This window comes from Haliaeetus albicilla, chromosome 12 (assembly GCF_947461875.1).
Source record: "Haliaeetus albicilla chromosome 12, bHalAlb1.1, whole genome shotgun sequence".
Classification (NCBI taxonomy): domain Eukaryota; kingdom Metazoa; phylum Chordata; class Aves; order Accipitriformes; family Accipitridae; genus Haliaeetus; species Haliaeetus albicilla.
Window position 1 is genome coordinate 39,605,067 of NC_091494.1, and position 18,959 is coordinate 39,624,025.

The 18,959-nt window shown below is 37.2% G+C and overlaps 1 protein-coding gene across 5 annotated transcripts in view; it reads left to right on the forward strand.

Moving 5' to 3' along the window:
* HELZ (helicase with zinc finger) overlaps positions 1–18,959 on the forward strand; it is a 92,008-nt gene that overhangs the window by 69,796 nt on the left and 3,253 nt on the right. For all 5 annotated transcript variants that reach the window (XM_069799329.1, XM_069799333.1, XM_069799332.1 and 2 more), the window contains 9 exons: positions 1,506–1,710; positions 5,773–5,824; positions 6,647–6,840; positions 9,267–9,477; positions 9,956–10,032; positions 10,190–10,757; positions 11,126–11,366; positions 12,525–13,038; positions 15,918–16,170. In XM_069799329.1, the coding sequence (XP_069655430.1) occupies positions 1,506–1,710; positions 5,773–5,824; positions 6,647–6,840; positions 9,267–9,477; positions 9,956–10,032; positions 10,190–10,757; positions 11,126–11,366; positions 12,525–13,038; positions 15,918–16,170 (2,315 nt within the window). The remainder of the gene's footprint in view (positions 1–1,505; positions 1,711–5,772; positions 5,825–6,646; positions 6,841–9,266; positions 9,478–9,955; positions 10,033–10,189; positions 10,758–11,125; positions 11,367–12,524; positions 13,039–15,917; positions 16,171–18,959) is intronic.

The window sequence follows — 18,959 nt, forward strand, 5'->3', positions numbered from 1 at the left end:
GGTACTTGGCAGTAGGTTTGGTGACTGAATTGATTAATCAGAGGGAGTTCCATCATTAAAGCATCCCAGTGAAGTATTTCATTTTGTTTTTTTAATCCTCACTTAAAACCTTGCAAGATATATTTGGCTTACAGCAAAATGCAGAAAAAGGGCCATCTTGCATCCTGAATTTTAAAAGAGCATTTCTTGCCTCTGTAAAATCACAACAGAATATGGGCTTTTAGGGAAAACTATTTTGAATTCTTAAATACATCAGTAACATTACAGTATTCTTGTAAAAAAAGACGTTTATTCTTTTCCACAAAGCCAGCTACTCAGCAAAATGTGACACTGCTGTTAAAATTAGTGTGCAGCAATGTCTCATTTTACAGCTTTTGGGGAAATAACAATGCTTGCTTATAGGCCAGACCTTATTACTGAAGGGTGAACTAGAATGAGTTATAGTCAAGCACACCTCTAAGATCATTGTCTTTTTAATACTCTTTTTCAATAACTTCCATTACTTTTGATTTTTTTTTTTTTGAAAGAGAGCAGCTCAATCAGATTTTTCTTTTTAAAGTGACATCTTCAGACATTATTTAAATATCTTTTAAGCTTGAGTAACTTCACCCAAAAAGTGAGGGGTTTTTTGAGGTTAAAAAAAATATAATCATTATAAGTGTAAAATTTTTGTATATATCCCGCTGTGGATATTAAAAATGTAAAGGCTTTTTTTATAAGCAATAGAAAGACATGTCATGAGAAAGCAGAAGACGGGTAAGAATGTTTATTACATGGTTTAAATAACCTCTCCACCCTCCAAAAAGTTGGATACTGAATTTTCATAGAGAAAGTCATGTGTCATCTGACAATTGTCTTTCTGGCTTGAAATTTCTTCAATATGTTACAGAAATACCTAACACGCAATAAAATTTATAGTTTTATTTGTTTTCCAGCAGAGGCTCTCAAAGGCCCTCTAGATACTCCTGACATGTTAATCTTCATGTGACTCTAAAGTGTTTCACAAGAGTAGTTTGGAGGGTATATCTCAACTTTGGTATTTGTGACACTGGAATTGAATGATCTGCCTAAATTCATAGAATCTTTTCGGCATCTTCTGGGACTGAGAATCTATATAATCCCTGTGACACTTTGAGCTTTAATAAATTCCATAAATCACATGCTTTCCAGAATTTTAAGCATTGTGTTCACTGTGTTTGTTTTTCTAGGAAAAAGTTCCAAATTAGACCTGTCCATGATATTAATACTAGATGTGATATACACCCAGTGCTGTGATCTGATATACATGGACAGACCCATACGTCCATTTTAAATGACTGGGGAGCTTTGCATTGTGCTGTGGGGTTCAGATGCGTGGATCAGGTTGCAGGGTGGATGGCTTGGTGTGTAAAATGAGCATACACAAAAAATAAAAATGCCACAGAGTTATATTAAATCTGTTTTAATTTTAACAACAGCCATCGAGTCTTACTCCTTTTCATTGTTTCTAAAAATTGTTTCCATAGGAAATTTTGGGAAAGGTTTATTGCCCTGTGTCATGAGAATGAAAGTCTCCACGGTATCACATTTGAACAGATCAAAGCTCAGTTGGAAGCTTTGGAGTTAAAGAAAACTTATGTGTTGAACCCATTGGCTCCTGAATTTATCCCCCGAGCTCTTCGGCATCAACATTCAGCGAATACCACCAAACAACAGCAGTCACCACCAAAGGTAATGTTTTACTGATGATGAATTTTGCCAGAAAGTGGAAGTGAATGTAGAAATGCCTTTTGAGAAATGGTATAAAAGGTTTATGGAACAAGCTGTTTGTTTTAAAATGGCATCAATGCAATCAGATATGAATGCAAATTTCAGAAGGATCTGCAGCATTTTCAAGTGAAAGCTCTAGACTTGTATTATAATACAGTATTTAGCAGTATAGCTTGGGGTTGTCCAAGCCTTGTTTCCTTACTAAGTATACCCTGGGTCACTCTGGCATATTCATTGACTGTGTTGCAATGATGCTGACGAACTTCAACCATGGATCTTGGCCTCAGTATTTAGATAAGCCAAATTAAACAATCTGAACAAGAGGCAATCCCTATCCCAAGCAGCTTGTGCTCTGACTGTACCCTGAGAAACAACAGGCTGATATAGACAGTGGCAAAGAGTATAAGGAAACAACAAAATAATAGCCAAAAGTGATTTGGTTTGATCTAAAAATCACATTTAAAATTCAGGGACTTATGTAAGATAATTGTTTGATTTAATTAAAAATATGTTGTAGAACAGTATATTGCCTAGATTAGATCATTGAAAATGTCCTTCAGAAGACCAGATTTCATTAGCCTCGAAAGGGCAGAGAGATGAAATTACCACTCAGCGGTGATTTTGTCAGCTGTTTTTATAAAAGCAGGTAAAGAAGTGATGAAAATACATAGCTTCCTTAGGATGATAAAGAATAACACTAAATTTTGGAGCTTTTTTGGGGGGTGAAATATTAGTAATTAATTCTGTTTTAAGACTTCTCTATAGTTTATTTCAAAATCATTTGAGTTATAATTTAATTAAATTGTGTTTAGAGATGCAACAAAAATGCAGGTTGTCAGCTTTGTGATGAATTCTGTTGTACAAGAAGGAAGAAATGTATGTATTTTCCATAGCTTTGCATTTTTGTTGCAGGGTGTATCACTTAAAAAACCTGTCATAAAAATTTCATTTAACTTTACAAAAAGGAAAGCCTTCCCTTTGGCAGTCCTTCCCAAAAGAGAGTTTGTAAGTGAGAACATTTGGTTTCTTCCTCAAGATGCATTACTTTCTGAAACAAACACCAGATTTCTAAAGCATCTAGTCATGTGTCAAAACACTAGGCTTACAGAAACCCATAAATTAAAAAATAATTGTCTTTAAAGTCATTGCTGCACTCTATTTTTCATGAGTGCTTCAGCCTTGAATGTGTTTTCTTTAATAATAGAACATCACTATTAATATTTTTTGTTTCCTAAAATGAAAGAAAAGTATTTGAAAATGCAGGTATAGTACATTAAAAAAAAAAAAAGGAAGGGATGTGTGTGTGGGGAGCGAGAGTCTTGTGAATAGTCTGTTTATTTTTCTTCCAGTTTGTTAGTAAACTGAGCACTCGTGCTGTAGAAATCAGAAGAGACACTTTCAAACTGCCAGCACTGTATTTTCAGCTTAAGATCTTAAGTTGTTTTAACCACCTATATCATAATTATAATAAAATCTCTTCCCTCGGAATACAATTGACAGCTAGCATATGCAGTAACAGAAGTAAAGCGAGCAGGTAATACTCTCAAACACACACAGAAAATGGCTGTGATAAGTGATACATTTCCTTTTGCTCAAGTTTTAAAAGCAGATGGTTAGTTTTGCTTATTTTAGACTTCCGAGTACAATATTTAACATAAAAAGATGAAAGATTAAAAACCTAGTGCTGGTGTATTTTGTAGTGAAAAAATGAGAACAGCCTCCGATACGGTGTTTTGTGGTGAGTTTGTGGAGATCCATGCAGTTCAGGGCTTGTTTTTCACATGTGGTGGAAAGTGATTTTCTAAAAATGGCACCTTCTTACTCTGCAGAGTTGGTCTTGGCTTTATGTAAGGACGTTAAAAACCTGTTTGCTGTTTATTTTTTAAAGAAGAAAAAAAGTTTCAGTCCTGTCTCTCTGAGAAGCAAACAGCTAATACGGAACTGTCTAGCTGTGGGCTGCTGTGCTTCATGGCAGCCCTGTCTGAGGGCATCTGCCTTCACCTGCCTTTGTGTGGCGTGGCTGGGGATGGCGGAAGCGCGGAAGGAGCAGCGGAGTTGAATGCGCACAGCCTTTATTAAAGGTGATGATGTGGAAATGGAAAGTTTTCAGAACTTGGAGCTTCCTGCGGGGTAGTTAGCGTACCGTAAATTAGGCTTTGAATTTTTACACTGCCTGCCTCCTGCTCGCTGCCTGTGCTGCAGTTTTTCGGCCTGGATTCAGGCACTTAATCGAGGTGCATCGTTGTCCTGGACATTTTATACAGTCAGTGAGGGCCACAGGTCTGAGTAAGTCTCTGGAGACTACTCCCTTCTCTCCATTAACTAAAGGGGGATCCTAGGAGTGACAAGGCTGTTAACTGCCTGAAGTCACCCAAATCTTGGTCTGAGTTTCCTCTAAGTGCCTTTATGTAATGTGGATTTTTATAGTCTGAAGGTGGAGCAAGTTTTTAGAGGACACTGAGTGTATCTGTGCTCCAGCGCTCTCAATCGCCATCAGCTAAAGTGTAGATGTAGGTATTTTGTAGATGGGTAGGGAAATGAACCTTGATGTGGATATCTTTGAGAAATGGTAATGGTTAAGTTAATAATAGACTATTATAAAGTCATTAAGCCATCAAAACTATTAAAAGAAAAAGACAAAGCCAGCACCTCTCTTCCCCAAGTTTACAAATGGCCCCAGGTGACTTTTATTTACCAATCTGATACTGTTGCGTGCTGAAGCTCCTGTTCAACGGGACAGCTCTTCTTAGGAATTTATGTAATTATTTGCTATTTCAGTTGAAAAAGTATAGCACCTGTAAAATACAAGTGTGTTAGGTAGAACAGAGATTTGTTAGACTTCTGCACATACAGCTTGATGCTGACAGCATAACAGATACAGAAATGCCTTGTACTAACCATGAGTGATTAAGGTGTGTAGCTACTCTACATTTTTAGATTAAATCTTGCTCTCTTTAGTGAATAAACAGGTTTCTTCAGGTTTCTTTTGTTTAAGTACTGCAATGAAAAGCAATTATTATTTCATTTTTCAATAATTCATTTTCAAAACAAGAGGAAGATTCAGAGACCAGTTCTTCGACGTGGTTTATGCATGGGTCAGCATTGTCAAACAACTTGTCTTTGTACCCTGACTAATTTGCTCAGGCTGCTGGAAGACTGCCTAGACTTATCTCCTGGGCTAGAAAAGTTTTGCAGCATCAAAAGGTTTTTAGATTTATTTTAAATTTGTGAATGTACTTAGCTTCAGATTAAGTAAGGTATGCCTATCCTGCAAAAGATTTAAGAGCATACCAGCATTTGAATATGTGCTCGCAGTTTATGAATATTAACTAATTGGCTGATGCTGTAAACTCATGAGCATGTAGGAGGGATAACTCAGTTCTGTTAACCTCTTTTCTAATGTACAGTTCACCAAGGAAAAAGAGTTTCCCCAGAGTGCTCTTGTTCTTGACTCTCCTGTGTTGTAGTTCTGGGGGAGCAGTCACTAAGGGGTCAAAGTCCAGAAGCAGATACATGAGATGGGGTAGGGAGGCAATGTCTAATGAGTCTGGGAGAGCAATTGAGTAAAACTGGTGGCAGCTACTTTGTCTCCAGGGTTCTTGAGCTGAAACCTGGAGAAGAAAATGGATCATGCTTTCACTAAGAGCTGCCACAGAAGACGAATACTGAGGGTTACGTTAGTACTGGGTGCTGCTTCTAAGTGAGACAGCAGGAAATAAAATGGTGAGAAAAAAGTAGCTTGCTGTTAACTCTCCTTGCATCTGAAAACAGGCCTTGGGAGAGAGTATCCCCAGAGGGACTGGTAATGACCCATTGGCTAACTGAATTAGTGGCATTTAATGTCCAACTTCATGAATTCATAGTCAGGTGATGGAACTGGACAGTTGAATGTGTAAGAACAAAATGTTGGGCTAACTTCTTTCCAGCTCTATTTTGTATTTAATTACAATGTTCGCTTGAAATAAAAAGCTTTGGTTTATGTAAGAATGCAAAGCATTACTATTACTGTTTTTCCCTTTAAAGGGCAAGGTCCATCATCACAGCCAGAATGACCATTTCCCACCTGATGGAATTGGTAAGTATCTCTGCTGTTACTGAAGGAATTCCTCTGAGCTCATGCTGATTTGACTTCAGTGAAGTTGATAAGTCATTTGACATAAATTGAGTATCTGGTTTCTTGTCTATTTGACAGCCATTTACTACTTGTGTGCATTTGGGAAACGGATTGTAGACTGTTAAGTGGACATTAGGTATTTCCGAGGCTATCCCTTTATAGGTGTTGTGCACTGACTTTAGAGCCTTAACACAGCATAGTTGTTGGCCTCTTAAAAGTGGCTGTGTTTGAAAGTCATAATGTAAAATACTGTACCAGTGTATTTGCACTAAGAGAGTTAGGACATTATGTTGCATGCAGTGCTTTATGATGTACTTTGAACTTAAATTGTGCTGTCATACATCCAGATATTACTGATTATACTTTTGCAAGATAGCATGCAATAGCTTAATTTTGTTATTAATTTGAAAAGCATTAATTTAAAGCTTGTCTTCCCTGCTAAAGAAAGGAGGATGATTCTAGTTTTTGATGCAGTGTTTAACAGCTACTCTGGCTGTCAGCATATTTAATTGGTTTGGGACATTCTTTCATTAATGCAGTTACCAGCTACCTGTTCTTCTGTATCTCAACTCGTATTTTCTGCCTCTTCAGATTTTTGAAATGGGATACAGGAATTTGATTAATGCTTTCACTTGGTGTATCAGACCCATGGTATTAGAGAGTCGCACACATGCTTTATAAAGATAGATGCTGTTAGGATGAAAAAAGAAAGAAATAGTCTTCCTCATATTCTTTTTGTGGATGTATCTTCTTTTTTTGTATGTATTTTTTTTTTCTTTTCAGTTCAGCCCAATCCTTCTGTTCTAATCGGAAATCCTATCCGAGCATATACTCCTCCCCCTCCTCCTCTGGGACCTCACCCCAATCTGGGGAAATCTCCAAGTCCTGTTCAAAGGATAGATCCACACACTGGGACAAGTATTCTATATGTACCTGCTGTCTATGGAGGAAATATGGTCATGTCTGTGCCTTTGCCTGTAAGAATTCATTTTCTGTTCCCCCCCCCTCCCCCCCGCCAATTATTGTATGTACAAGAATGAATGGCAAAATCAGTTAGTGAATATTTTGCAAGCTTTTTCAGCACTTTACTTCAAAAACGTGGGCTTAGCTGGCTTTAGGAGTGGCCGTGCAGGGCATCACCAGAAAATGAGGACTTAAAAGCATTGCTCCCACAAATAACTCCAGGCAGCCTAAAAGCAATTTCATGTTCGTGTAATTTGGTGTATTTTCTCAGCTCTAGGTTTAGGCATACCAGTGGAATCCATCTCATCTGACTTGAGATACCTGCATCTGAATTAGTTGCCTAGTTCAGTTCTTAATCATTGGAGAGACATAGGCGATTCAGATGAAGCTTGTTTCTCTTTATCAGCTTGATACAGTTTAAATTACCAGCTTCCAATGTCTGCAGTGCAAGGTGTCTGAAGTGAAGTGATAAGAAAAATAAGCATAATGGGATGTTTTCCCCTTCCAGAACCTCACAGTGAACCAGTTTCCTCTCCAATCCCTTTCCTTAATGGCATTTGAGAACACAATGAAGATCCCTAATCAGGTCTTTTAGGCTATATTTATGTATGGAATTCTGCATTACAAATAAATCTATCCCACCAAAACTTACACAAATTAAAGAAGCAGTCTCTGCTTTATTTCTAACCTTCACAGTCACATATTCCGGGAGGAAAATGGGGAGGAAAGAACAAAGGCTGCGGAAGCGATGTTGTGGAGTAATACATATGCATTGTACGCAGCCCCTGAAGACTGTAGGAAGGACATGGAACCCATACATGCACATGTGTTTAATTCCATTCATAATGCTAAATGTTGGCATACAGTTAATTGTTTTTTAATAATTATGAGTCCTCTAGGGTAATTTAGGTTATGGATGCTGTATAGGGGACTTGCTGTAGGAACTCTAGTTTCAGTTGTATGTCTTGGATCAGCTGGCAGCTATAGGTTGGTTTTCTTTGCTTGGTCAAGGAATTTTCCTTTTTCCTAACTTACTAGAAATCTGCATTTGATGGAAAAAATTAAATGCAATGGGAAGGCCAGCAGCTTTATCTTTGTCATGCTTGCTCACATTATATTAGTATCAAACCAAGGTAATTTAAAAAGTTCTGTCTTATTGTACCAAGGTTAATGTATTTTTATGTATTTCCAATCAAAAGAAATATATTAAAAATAAGTATTTTGACCCCACCTTCCCTGAGGATGGATTTTTAAATAATTAAGTGGGAAGAGTGAGGTACTAATGAGACAGCTGCTTTTGAAAAGAAGCTTGTTGGAGATGATCTGAGATTGTACAGATGCAATAGTAGCCTAAAGCTAAAGTTCAAAGTGCACATTTCAAGGGCAAATACTAATTTAAAAAAAGAATTGCATGAAGGTTGTTAAACTTTAAACAAGTAGGGTCTGAAGTAAAATGTGTTTATGTTCATGTAAGATAAAATGATGTCTTTGCTTTGTTTAAGGCAGTTTCCGTATCCAAGGTAAAAACATGAGGAGGTTGTCTGCTGTCATCACTAAAGGATGCTTTGTCAGCCTGAGTGTTGATGATTACTTTCCATGCACTCTCCTCTTATTCATACATTTTCCTCCTTTTAATAAATTCCCTACAGGGTGAGAATGAACTAATTTCATCCAGAGCTGTCTTCCTTTTCATTCCTTTTAGGAATAAGATTTAAATATTGTAAAAATTCCTGACTTTTTTACATGCTTTCAGGAGGTGGATTTTACTTCAAATATTTAGGAAGATGATCTGCAATACATGTGTCATGTAGCATAGACACTTTGGAGTGGCCCTATCATTCTTAACATATGGATAGTCCCTTGATTCTACCAATAGTCCTGTTAACTTCATTAAGTGTCTTGTGGGTGCAGAGGTATGGTATGCCCGCTCATTCTGTGTTACAAGATTACAACACTGGGTGGTGAGAGGACCATAAAGAATTTCTCAGGTTAGAGGCTTCTCTCTCTGTTTTCCCCCTGAGACATAGCCTAATGTCTCTTTTAACTACCAGGAGAAAGGGCTTTTTATTTTCTTGAACTTCACCCACTTCTATTTATTTAGAGAAGAGATTAATATCAAGTTTATTAAAATACAGTTTGTCCATCAGTCTTATCTCTCTGAATTTTGAAACCACTGAAACAAGAATGGGTTTTGATACAAAATTTTTTGCCCAGGGTAGTCCTCCAAAATCTTTGCTCGTTTCCCCTCGCTGCTATGCCAGCCCTTATTGCTCTCCCTTTCCAGCACCACCTGTAGTTGTGTGTTAGTCTATCAGGTCATCTGATGCATGGAAAAATGCTTGTTACTGACCTAGTATCAGTGTGCTCATTACTTTACTTCCTTCAATCTACCTTAACAGATTGCATCTTTTTTTTTTTTTTTTTTTTTTTTATTATGTAGGTACCATGGACGGGGTATCAGGGTAGGTTTGCAGTTGACCCTCGAATCATTACTCATCAAGCAGCTATGGCATATAATATGAACCTGTTACAGGCACATGGGCGTGGGTCTCCTATACCTTATGGCCTGGGACATCATTCACCAGTTAGCGTAGGACAACAGCAGCAGCTTCAGCATCAAGACAAGGAGCAACATGAACAAAGTCGAAATGGTTAGTTGTTGAAATTGCATTGCAAATTAGTTCTGTTTTGAGGGAGTTTGTACTTTACATAGGGTGTTGTGGAAAGGATTTTTTTTTCTTTCTTTCTTTCTCTCTTTTAAGTGACATTGAGGGATCTACAGAGTTGGGGAAATAACCTGTGATTTGCCATTACAAATAGAATAATTAAGACAGCGTGAGATTCAAAGTTGGGGGGGGTGTTGAGGGTGTAATTGGTCTGTTGCTGTTCTGCAGTCCACTGGTAACTACTGCTGATGTTATTTGCAAGTTGGAAGAACTACTTAGTGATGATTAATGAACAATGTGCAAAGATTAAAGGAAAAGTGTTATTTGGGTAAATTATATTAAACAGCTATGATGCTGTAAATGCTATACTAATAAGCCTAAATTTTCCTGTGTCTGGAAAAAAACCAACACCAAAATAATCTTTTTTTCCATTTAAACTAATTAATTTCTTGAATGTTTTTAGGTAAAAGTGAAAACACTGCTGGACCTGAAATCAATAAAATTCGAACACCTGAGAAGAAACCTCTGGAATCCAAGCAGGTGGGTTTGTCTTGTTTGGGTTTTTTGGGTGGTTTTTGCTTGCTTGTTTGTTTGTTTTTTAATATTCTTTCTTTTAACGAATTTATTCATTACTGACAAGTTTTTTGTTTGGGTTTTTTAATGTGAATTTTCAAAGTTTTTCATTCTCTTTTTCTAGGTTGAGTTAGAAGCAAATGCTCAGAATAGGAGCCCAGAGTCACGTTCCGGTGTTGGCTATCCTAATGCTAAATTTCATCGCAAAGATAATCTTAACCCCAGGCAGCTGAATCTACATCTCACCCCACCCCACTCACAGTATGCAGTTCCCAATCGCCACTTCCAGCACCTGTCACAGATACCAAGGCAGCCGTATCCTCTGCAACAGCAGCAAAACCTTTTAAGTCAACAACAAAATCATTTGCCTGAACAACAAAACCAAATGCCACCCCAGCAAAGCCAGGTAGTTCAGCAGCATAATCACTTGAATCAGCAGCCTCCACAACCTTCGCAGCTTTCCCCTGCTTACCAGGCAGGCCCCAGCCAATCTTTTTTTAATAATCCAATTCCCCACCGACCACATTCTCCTGCTGTAGATGCTGTGATTTCAGAACAACACCCCCCACCTATGTTACAAGAAGTCAGTAATCCTTTGAGGCCTATTGCACAGCACAACCCTGTTCTGCCACCCCACTTGAACAACTTCATTGAAGAGAGTCCATCAGGAATGCCCTTAGGGGACACTTTAGGTAGGTGACTTTTCTTTATTTAAATTCAGAGTGTGCAATTATAACTACATTGAAGTGAAAATGAAGGAGGTATTTACCTTTTCAGGCATATTGCTCTGAACTGGGTCATTATTGGGTTAGTTTCCAAAAGTAATGTCATTGAGCATAATTTGCTGCTTGAGGCATGTTTGAATATTCAGCACTTTATTAGAAGATTCATGTTTATATGATTTTCCATATGATTTAAATAACCAGGTTATACACTGCAATGCAGTTAGTATCTAATAGGCCCTGGAATATACTGTATAAAAAGTTTTCTTTTTTTTCTGACATAAAGATCTTTAAAAAGGGGCATTAGATAAATTTTTTTTTTAAAACTATTTTTATAGATCGTATGCATGGAAATGTAGCTTTGGAAACAATAAGGCAGCAACAACAAGCCAGGTTACAGCAATGGAATGAACATAATGCCTATCTCAGTCAAGGCACTATTCCATATCAACACCATCACCATCCTCATCTACCACATCTTCCTCAGCAACCAATTGGATTGCATCAACAGCAGCAAGTTAGGGCAAACTGGAAACTTGCCAGTAATACAGAAGATGAAACAGAGGCAACATATTCAAGGTATTTGTTTACTGAGTCATCAGAGCTTGTATAAAATTGAGCAGTGGGCACCTATCTGTAACACTGTGATCAAGTGCAAGACACTTAAAGGTATTGCTTTTTGCTGCTGTTATTATGAAGGTTAAAATAGTCAGCAGGCTGACTTACAACTATGCTTTTATTATGTGTTATGCTTTATTCTGTTAGTATATTGGGTAGTAAAGCTGTAGTGGAAAAAATACTTTTATGGAGCTTTTCAGTGCTGTATTTATGGAATAAGGAATGGGTAGAGAGTAACAACCTTGTATTTATAAAAGAGGTGTCTGAGTGTAGTTAAGGCCTATTTAAGTTGTAAATTCTTCAAATTGAATTAGCAGTCTCAGATTTATGTGCTTGAAAAGAAACAAACCAACCCCTCCCCAAACACTGCTCCCAATAAAACTGAAATTTTTCTTCCTTTTCAAAAAGCCTTTGCTTTTAAAAGCAGATTAAAAAAAAAAAAAAAAAGCTTATATTTGAGATGGAGCATTAGGGGGCAAGAAAGGAAGCTGTTGAACATAAACAGAAAAATGGTTCCAGTGGTCATCAGCTTTAATCATGTATATTGTAAAGGCTGGATTTTTAAATTGCCTCTGTTTACTGTCATCTCCCACTATGCTTTATTTTCCATCTGATTTGTTATAGCCATGATAAAGCATCTAAATGCTCTCTTATCTGACTCTGTGAAGTGCTGAATTGAATATTCTTGACCTTTTGAAGAAATTTGGAAGTATATTGTGCAAGTGAGGGGAATCTCCGATTGTTCTGGTTTTTGCCTTTTAAGGGGTTAAAATTTTCTTTAACTATGTGAAGTTTTTTACTTTGTATAATAAAGCAGGAAATCCTTACCTTAGTTGTCTCTTAAGAGATAACAAAAATTTATGCTTCTGACTGAAAAGGAAATCTCAAGAGTTATTAAAACTTTGAGATGATTCAGGTAGGTATTTCATCCAATTAATCCTCTTGTGCCTAATTTCTGATTGCTCACAGTCATATCCTTTGAAGTTAGGGTCAGTAAGCGCAAAGATGAGTATATTTAAATTCAGTGTTTTGTGCTTTGAGTTTTCTCCACCTCAAAAAGAGTGGGATTTCAGCAAAACATTTTTTCTTTTTCTTGATACATTTGTTCTGTCAATACAGATTCCAGGATTTGCTCAGAGAACTGTCACACCGTGATCAAAGTGAAAGTCGGGACTTAGCTGAAATGCCACCCCCTCAGTCAAGACTGTTGCAATACAGACAAGTTCAGCCCAGAAGCCCACCAGCACTCCCTTCTCCTTCCTGCAACTCTAACCACAGTGGTCACTTTCCTAACTTCACTGAAAACAACAGAGACATTGAAATACCCAGTAACCCAGCATTTCAGCAGCATTTACCCCAAATATACAACCCCCCTTTCTCAATGCCATCTGAACATATAACCCCATCTCCCTTGAAATACCTGCAGCCTGATGGATCGTGGACTTATGCTAACCTACAGCAGAATCACCTTATGGGGCAGGGCTTTCATTATGGTATACCTCCATTGCCCCATAGGTCGCAACAAAACCCTTTTATACAAATCCAGAATCATCAGCATGCAGTCGGTCAGGAGCCATTTCATCCACTCGCATCTCGAGCAGTATCTGCTTCTTCGCTCCACAGCTTAGAAGAGGTAGGCATTTTTGTCTGCATATGCAACTGTCATGTCATTTTAATATCAAATTTTATTTTGAAGTGGTTATGAGTGCAAAATACCTCATGTATTAAAAGCTCACACTGGGAATTTCTGTGAGGTAGAAATTTTCTCTACATCTTCGCTGTTCATCCTGTGCATATTCGTGGTTCTCATCCCTGCAGGTATAACATTTTCTGTACTAAACAGGAGGTCTTGGCTTTTTGAATGTTGCTCTGAGTTTTCTTGCAATCATTGTTCTATTATCTATATGCCATTTATCTGGAGTGCAAATTAACCGTACCCCAGGTGAAAACTCATGAAATGACTCTCTGGAAAGTCAGCTTGAATAAGCCAGCCAGTTGGCTCAGTATTAAACTGAATATGGTTGAGTTACTTTTAGTACGAACTTGAGACCAGAGCAGTACGATTGTTTCAACAGGGTACAAAACCTGATTTAATAAATCCCAGCTGGCCTGAGAGAATTCTGTGTAAAGCCATGCTGTGTTTTTTGGGGGCTCAAACTGTTGGAAATCAGTGCAGAGATATCCAGCTGTGTTGCATGAATCTGGGTCCAGCGCAAACCCTGCCAACACCAGAGCTAGCTCTGTCCCTCTCGATCTTTTTTATTCTGGACTCTTAAGGGTGTGTGTTATGGGATGCAGACTATGCAAGAACGTATAGCTAGGACAGGTCACGTTTTGAGCAGGAGTTTTTAATCCCTGTTGGAATCTGGAGTGCTAAGGAGTGTATGATATGTAGACATGGAGTATGCTGGAGCCAGGTTGTATTCCAGGAATGTCAGAATTAATATTCTCAGATAATCTTGCACTGACTGTGTGTAACCCAATATTTGTACATAAAGTTAAGTGGCTTGTTCTGTGATGCATTTCTGTCAAGGTTTTTATAGAAGATGTGGGGGTATCCCTGCTCATCGCTATCCCACATAATACATATTTAATTGTCTTTCGACTTCTGAAAATGGAAAATATTTAGTTTAAGTGCCTGAGCAAAATAACTAAAATTGAATTCCAGTGCATTTTACAAGTTTCTGTCTTGTACGGATCCAGAGAGGTTAATGGAGTCCTCAGGCCCAGCTAGAGCTGTAATAAGGTTTGGTTTTATAGACATTTAGAAATTCTATGTCTCGGTCCATTAAGCCATACCACCTTGTATAAAATCTAGTACTTTGTGACAACAGTTAATGCTGTCAGTGCAGCGGGACATAGGAACAATGGCTTTTCAGCAGTAATAAACTAATAAATATTCCTATAGAGTTTGTGACAGCTCCAGCTATCTGAAGACGAGTGAGCCTTTATGTAATTAGTGCAAATTAATTTTAGTTCTTATTTCTTCTTCCTGTCAAAATATGTGACAGAAGTGCCAAATACAGCGAAAGTGTTACAAGACAGAGACTTGCTTGTAAAGTTTCCAAGACTGCTAGTTCAGCTGGTAGGTAGGACTGAATACACAAAGAAATGCAAAAAAAAAAAATGCAGTTTTAGGTGTATTTTTAACAGAGATCCCTCATATAAGGCGGGTATCAGGGGAGATGTAATGACTTTTAGTATCCTTACTAAACTTTTTTCTCAGTCACCATTTATAACTGTTCATTGACTTGATACTTGAAAGCTTTTGCATGTGTTTAGTCAAACCAGATTTGAACTGCGTATCAAAGGGAATGCTTAAGTTATTCTGTCTGGTCCTTGGCTTGCAAGTGTCCACAACTTTGATAACTTCCTGATTGCTTACCAAAATTGCCCATTAAACTCAATAAAAAAATATACTTTTGGTTGTGATTCAGGCAGTAATTTCTGAATTTTGTTGTTTTTGTTGTTGAAGAAGATCCTCAAGAGAGTAGAGTGACAGGATATCTAAGTGCTGTTCCATTGATATATCATAATAGTGTGGTGGCTATAATGAGATATTACAGTTTTCTTTCATGCACTCTTTTTTTCCCCTGTCTGCGTTTTGTGGATGATATAATAACAATATTGGGGCATTGCAAGCAAGTTATTTGACGTTCATTTAGCTAATTTTTTATGACATTTCATTAGGATGTTTACTTTTCCCTTTACCAGATATAGATTTACTTCTACGACTTTTCTGTTATTTGTGCTCTTGTTAGTACAGTGCAGAAGGGAGCAAATACTGTGTTTATTTTTTAAAAAATATATAAACTGTAATACGATAGACTTACTTTGAATCTTGAGAAAGTTTAGCGTGTCCTTAAATCTGAACTCTTCAAGCCAACAGGTTAACTAATGGACCTCCTGCCATTTTCATGTACATGATCTACAGGGTTTTTGGAAGCAAGTAACTTCTGTGTTTTCAGATAAAATTCTCTGCATTATTTCTCCTCTTTTGTGTGGATGTACACAAAATCCAGTATACAAATGTATCAGGCTTCCCCAGATCCTGGTATACAAGTCACTTATTTGTCCTTTGAAACTGAAAGCCATTTTTTTCCTCTCTACATTGTAATTGGAACATTTTCTCTTGCTCTTGTATGTTTCTGTGCTTCCTTTGCTTCATTTGTAAATGCTGGGTATCTTCCTCCTCACTATGTGATACATCTCCCACGTAGGAGTGCGAGATGTAAAGGCTGAGAAAAATTAAGCAATCTCAGTTGACACTTCTTGCACTTCCTTTAAAATTCTGTGTCTGGTTTCTGTGATTAAAATACATTATCAGAGACTGCAATATACAACATATAACTTGAAATGTATTAGATTTTTTTTTCTAAATGCAAGGGACTTCTTTTTTTATTTGTAAGGCATTGCAGGGAAAAAAATTGGATGGAAAAATGGTATTTGATACATGCAGTTGAATAAAAGGAGCAAAAGGCCTCTTTTTTGTTTTGTTTTTTTTGTTCACAGTATGAACCAAGAGGACCAGGCAGGCCGTTGTACCAAAGAAGAATTTCCTCTAGTTCAGTCCAGGCTTGTTCTGAAGAATTAAGCACTCCTCAAGACAGTCTTGGTCAGTGTAAAGAGCTTCAGGACCACAGTAACCAGTCATCTTTCAACTATTCATCACCTGAGTTGTGGATAAACTCCTCCTCCTCTGCCCCATACCCAAACATTCCATGCAATGGAGCCAACAGAGCAGTTCCACCCCGGGAGTTGTTAGGTAGGTACAGACGTGATATTTGCTTCTCTTCTTCTCTGTCTGCTCCATTAAGTAGACTATTTAGGCTGGAGTGAGCAAGTCTAAATGAAAGGGTTGGTTGGTTGTTCGTTGTGTTTGGGTTTTTTTGGTTTTGGGGTTTTTTTGTTGTTTTTTTTTTTAATTTTCACAAAATATTTTCTGCTGTCTCTTCAAATCCTGAAACTTATTTAAGCAAAGATTTTTTGAAATATTCATTGTTTTAGTAGTTAAAGGTTTGCTTAGAATAATCCTGTTTTCATTTGCTATCTTGTTCACATTTGGTTACATTGCTGATGTCCAAGGAAGAATACTGTTGAGTATTCCTCGTCTACAAAAAGCAACACTGCTTCGTCTTCTCACAAAAGTTCTAGTAAACCCACATATTCTGTTACAGTGGTTTCAAGTGCAACTGAGTTTTTGCTAAAAGGAGCTAAGGTAACTGGTGGGATTTATTTGCAAGATAGATTATTTGTTTTCAGAATCCTTGATATTTCTTGTTGATATTACTGTCTGGGGGAGAAACAACATAAACTGAATTAGTAATCTCAGTGTATTTCCTAGTAAATTCTGGTACTTCATCAAAGTAATGATGAAGTTCAAACTCTCACCGTGGAAGAATTGCACTGGAACCTGGCTTCCCTGGTGGTAGTAGCAATCTCTCTGCTGATTGATTTAGCAGAGAGAAACTAAATTAACTTTTCAGTGATTAAAAAAAGCTGCAAGTAGGGCGTTGGAGCAGTGCAGCTATTCTTCTGTTCTCCATATCTTAATGTTTGTGAAAAACAAAATTACCAGGATAGTACAGTTTCTTCTCCATGATTTTGCTTTAAGGATCTCCAAAAATAATTAAAATAAAAATTAATAAAAATATGAACAATCCTCCAGTGCAAATATTAAAAACATTTAATAATGTGAAAAAATATTTATAAGCTGGTTTTATTGCCCTTAAAAGATCTAATTGCTTTTGGACAAATTTTATAAACCTGATATATAGTAATTGTGAAGTAGAAACATGCAGTGTAGACTGAATGGAAACAAAGCAGTTTATATCACCGACAGCACTTAAGAGTTAGGTTCCTAATGTGCATTTTCATTTACAAAGCATGAAAATGTTATTTTACAAAACCAAACTTATGGCAGCACCTTTTGTGCTAAGTTCAAACCTTCAAGTTCCGGGCACCTCCTTCAATCTATTTATATTTTTACTGAAAATCAAGGAGCTGAATGCATGATATTATGTGTCATCAAGAGTGGCATTCATCTCTGAAGTTGCTCTCTAGACTCTGTGGTTATCTAATAGGAGCTCAGGAGCCCTGGCAAAATTACGTTGGGATCAGCTGATACCACATTTCTTTGCTTTAATGTAGAGGTTAAGAACATGTGAGTAAAATCCTCAGAGGAAATGCGTGTATGTAAAAAGGACCGTATCTATATATTTGCTGTCAAATAGTAAATCCTGAATGAAGGGGGCAAGTTTTGACTAGTATCTGCATTTGCTATGAAAATATTTTTTACTGTAGTTAAGCATGGTTTCTGTTTTGTAAATAAATGTATATGCAGCATTGCCCTGTATCTAATAGTTCATGCAAACAAATCTCCATTTTTATGGCTGCTGTGCTTTTCTGCATTTACAGCTCACTGCCTATGATGATCATATTTAAAGCCCAAATGCGTTTTATAGTGCTAAGGGTTAATGACCAGTAACTTCACTGTTTCTGGTTACTATTGATTTTTATCCATGAAATAAAAACCCATGAGAATGAGATGCTATGAACTAGTCCTGTGCCTGTATTCATTGCCTGAGAGTGAGCAATCATGACACCAGAGTGTTCAAGGGCTTATATTTCCTGTACATCAGAAATGGCTGCAGCACAAGTATTGGGTTATATCAACGTGGATTTATGGAGTGCAAGGAGAGCTGCTGTAAATTGCTCAGTGTTGTTATACGCAGGCACTTTCCAAAATTGCCATCTGAAGACTTGATTTGCATTGCTTTTCCTGTTGATAGAAGGAAAATTATTTAAGTTCTTACTCAAGGTGTTTATTTCATATTTTTTCTTCTGGTAGGCACCTCGACCACACATAGCTTTCACCTCTGGCCCTGCTTTTCATTACTTCTCTCGAGTGCTACAGTTATTTTTGGGAGGCTTTTTTTGCTTGTGTTCTAGGGTGTTTTTTTTAATCGTAACAACGCTAGCAAAACTGTTTTGCTTATGTTCTTTCCATATTCATTCTTCTACCGGTTGGATTTTGCACCACCGCCCCCCCTGCCCCCAGTGTACTTTATCAAAACCAAAACCCTGTGTGTGACCCTTCCAGTGAGAAACTTAACTATATACTTTATGTTTTTATACTTTATGTTTTTCTACTTTTGTACTCATTTGATGGTACATTTTTGTATGTGCACTTAAAAAATAACATTATACATTTAAAGATTGAAATAATTACAGAATATATCTGTTGCCTAACTCCTTGCCTATTTTAGATAGAATGTATACCTGCATTTCAGTGTAAAGTTTCTCTAGCTATGTAAGACAACAGCAAAATTCTCCAGACGAAAGTAAGATACCTCCTGAGGATTCAGGAAATTCACTTGAAAGCGGTTTTATACCTATGGTTTAAAGCACCATTTTTTCTGGTAGTTAGAAGAGTTGTTAAATGTGGAGCAAGAACATATCAATTAGCAGGAATGCATTCAGACTAAAATATCAATGATTAGTTGGTTGGCATTCAAGAGTCTGAATTGCTGTTTGAGAATGAATTATATATGG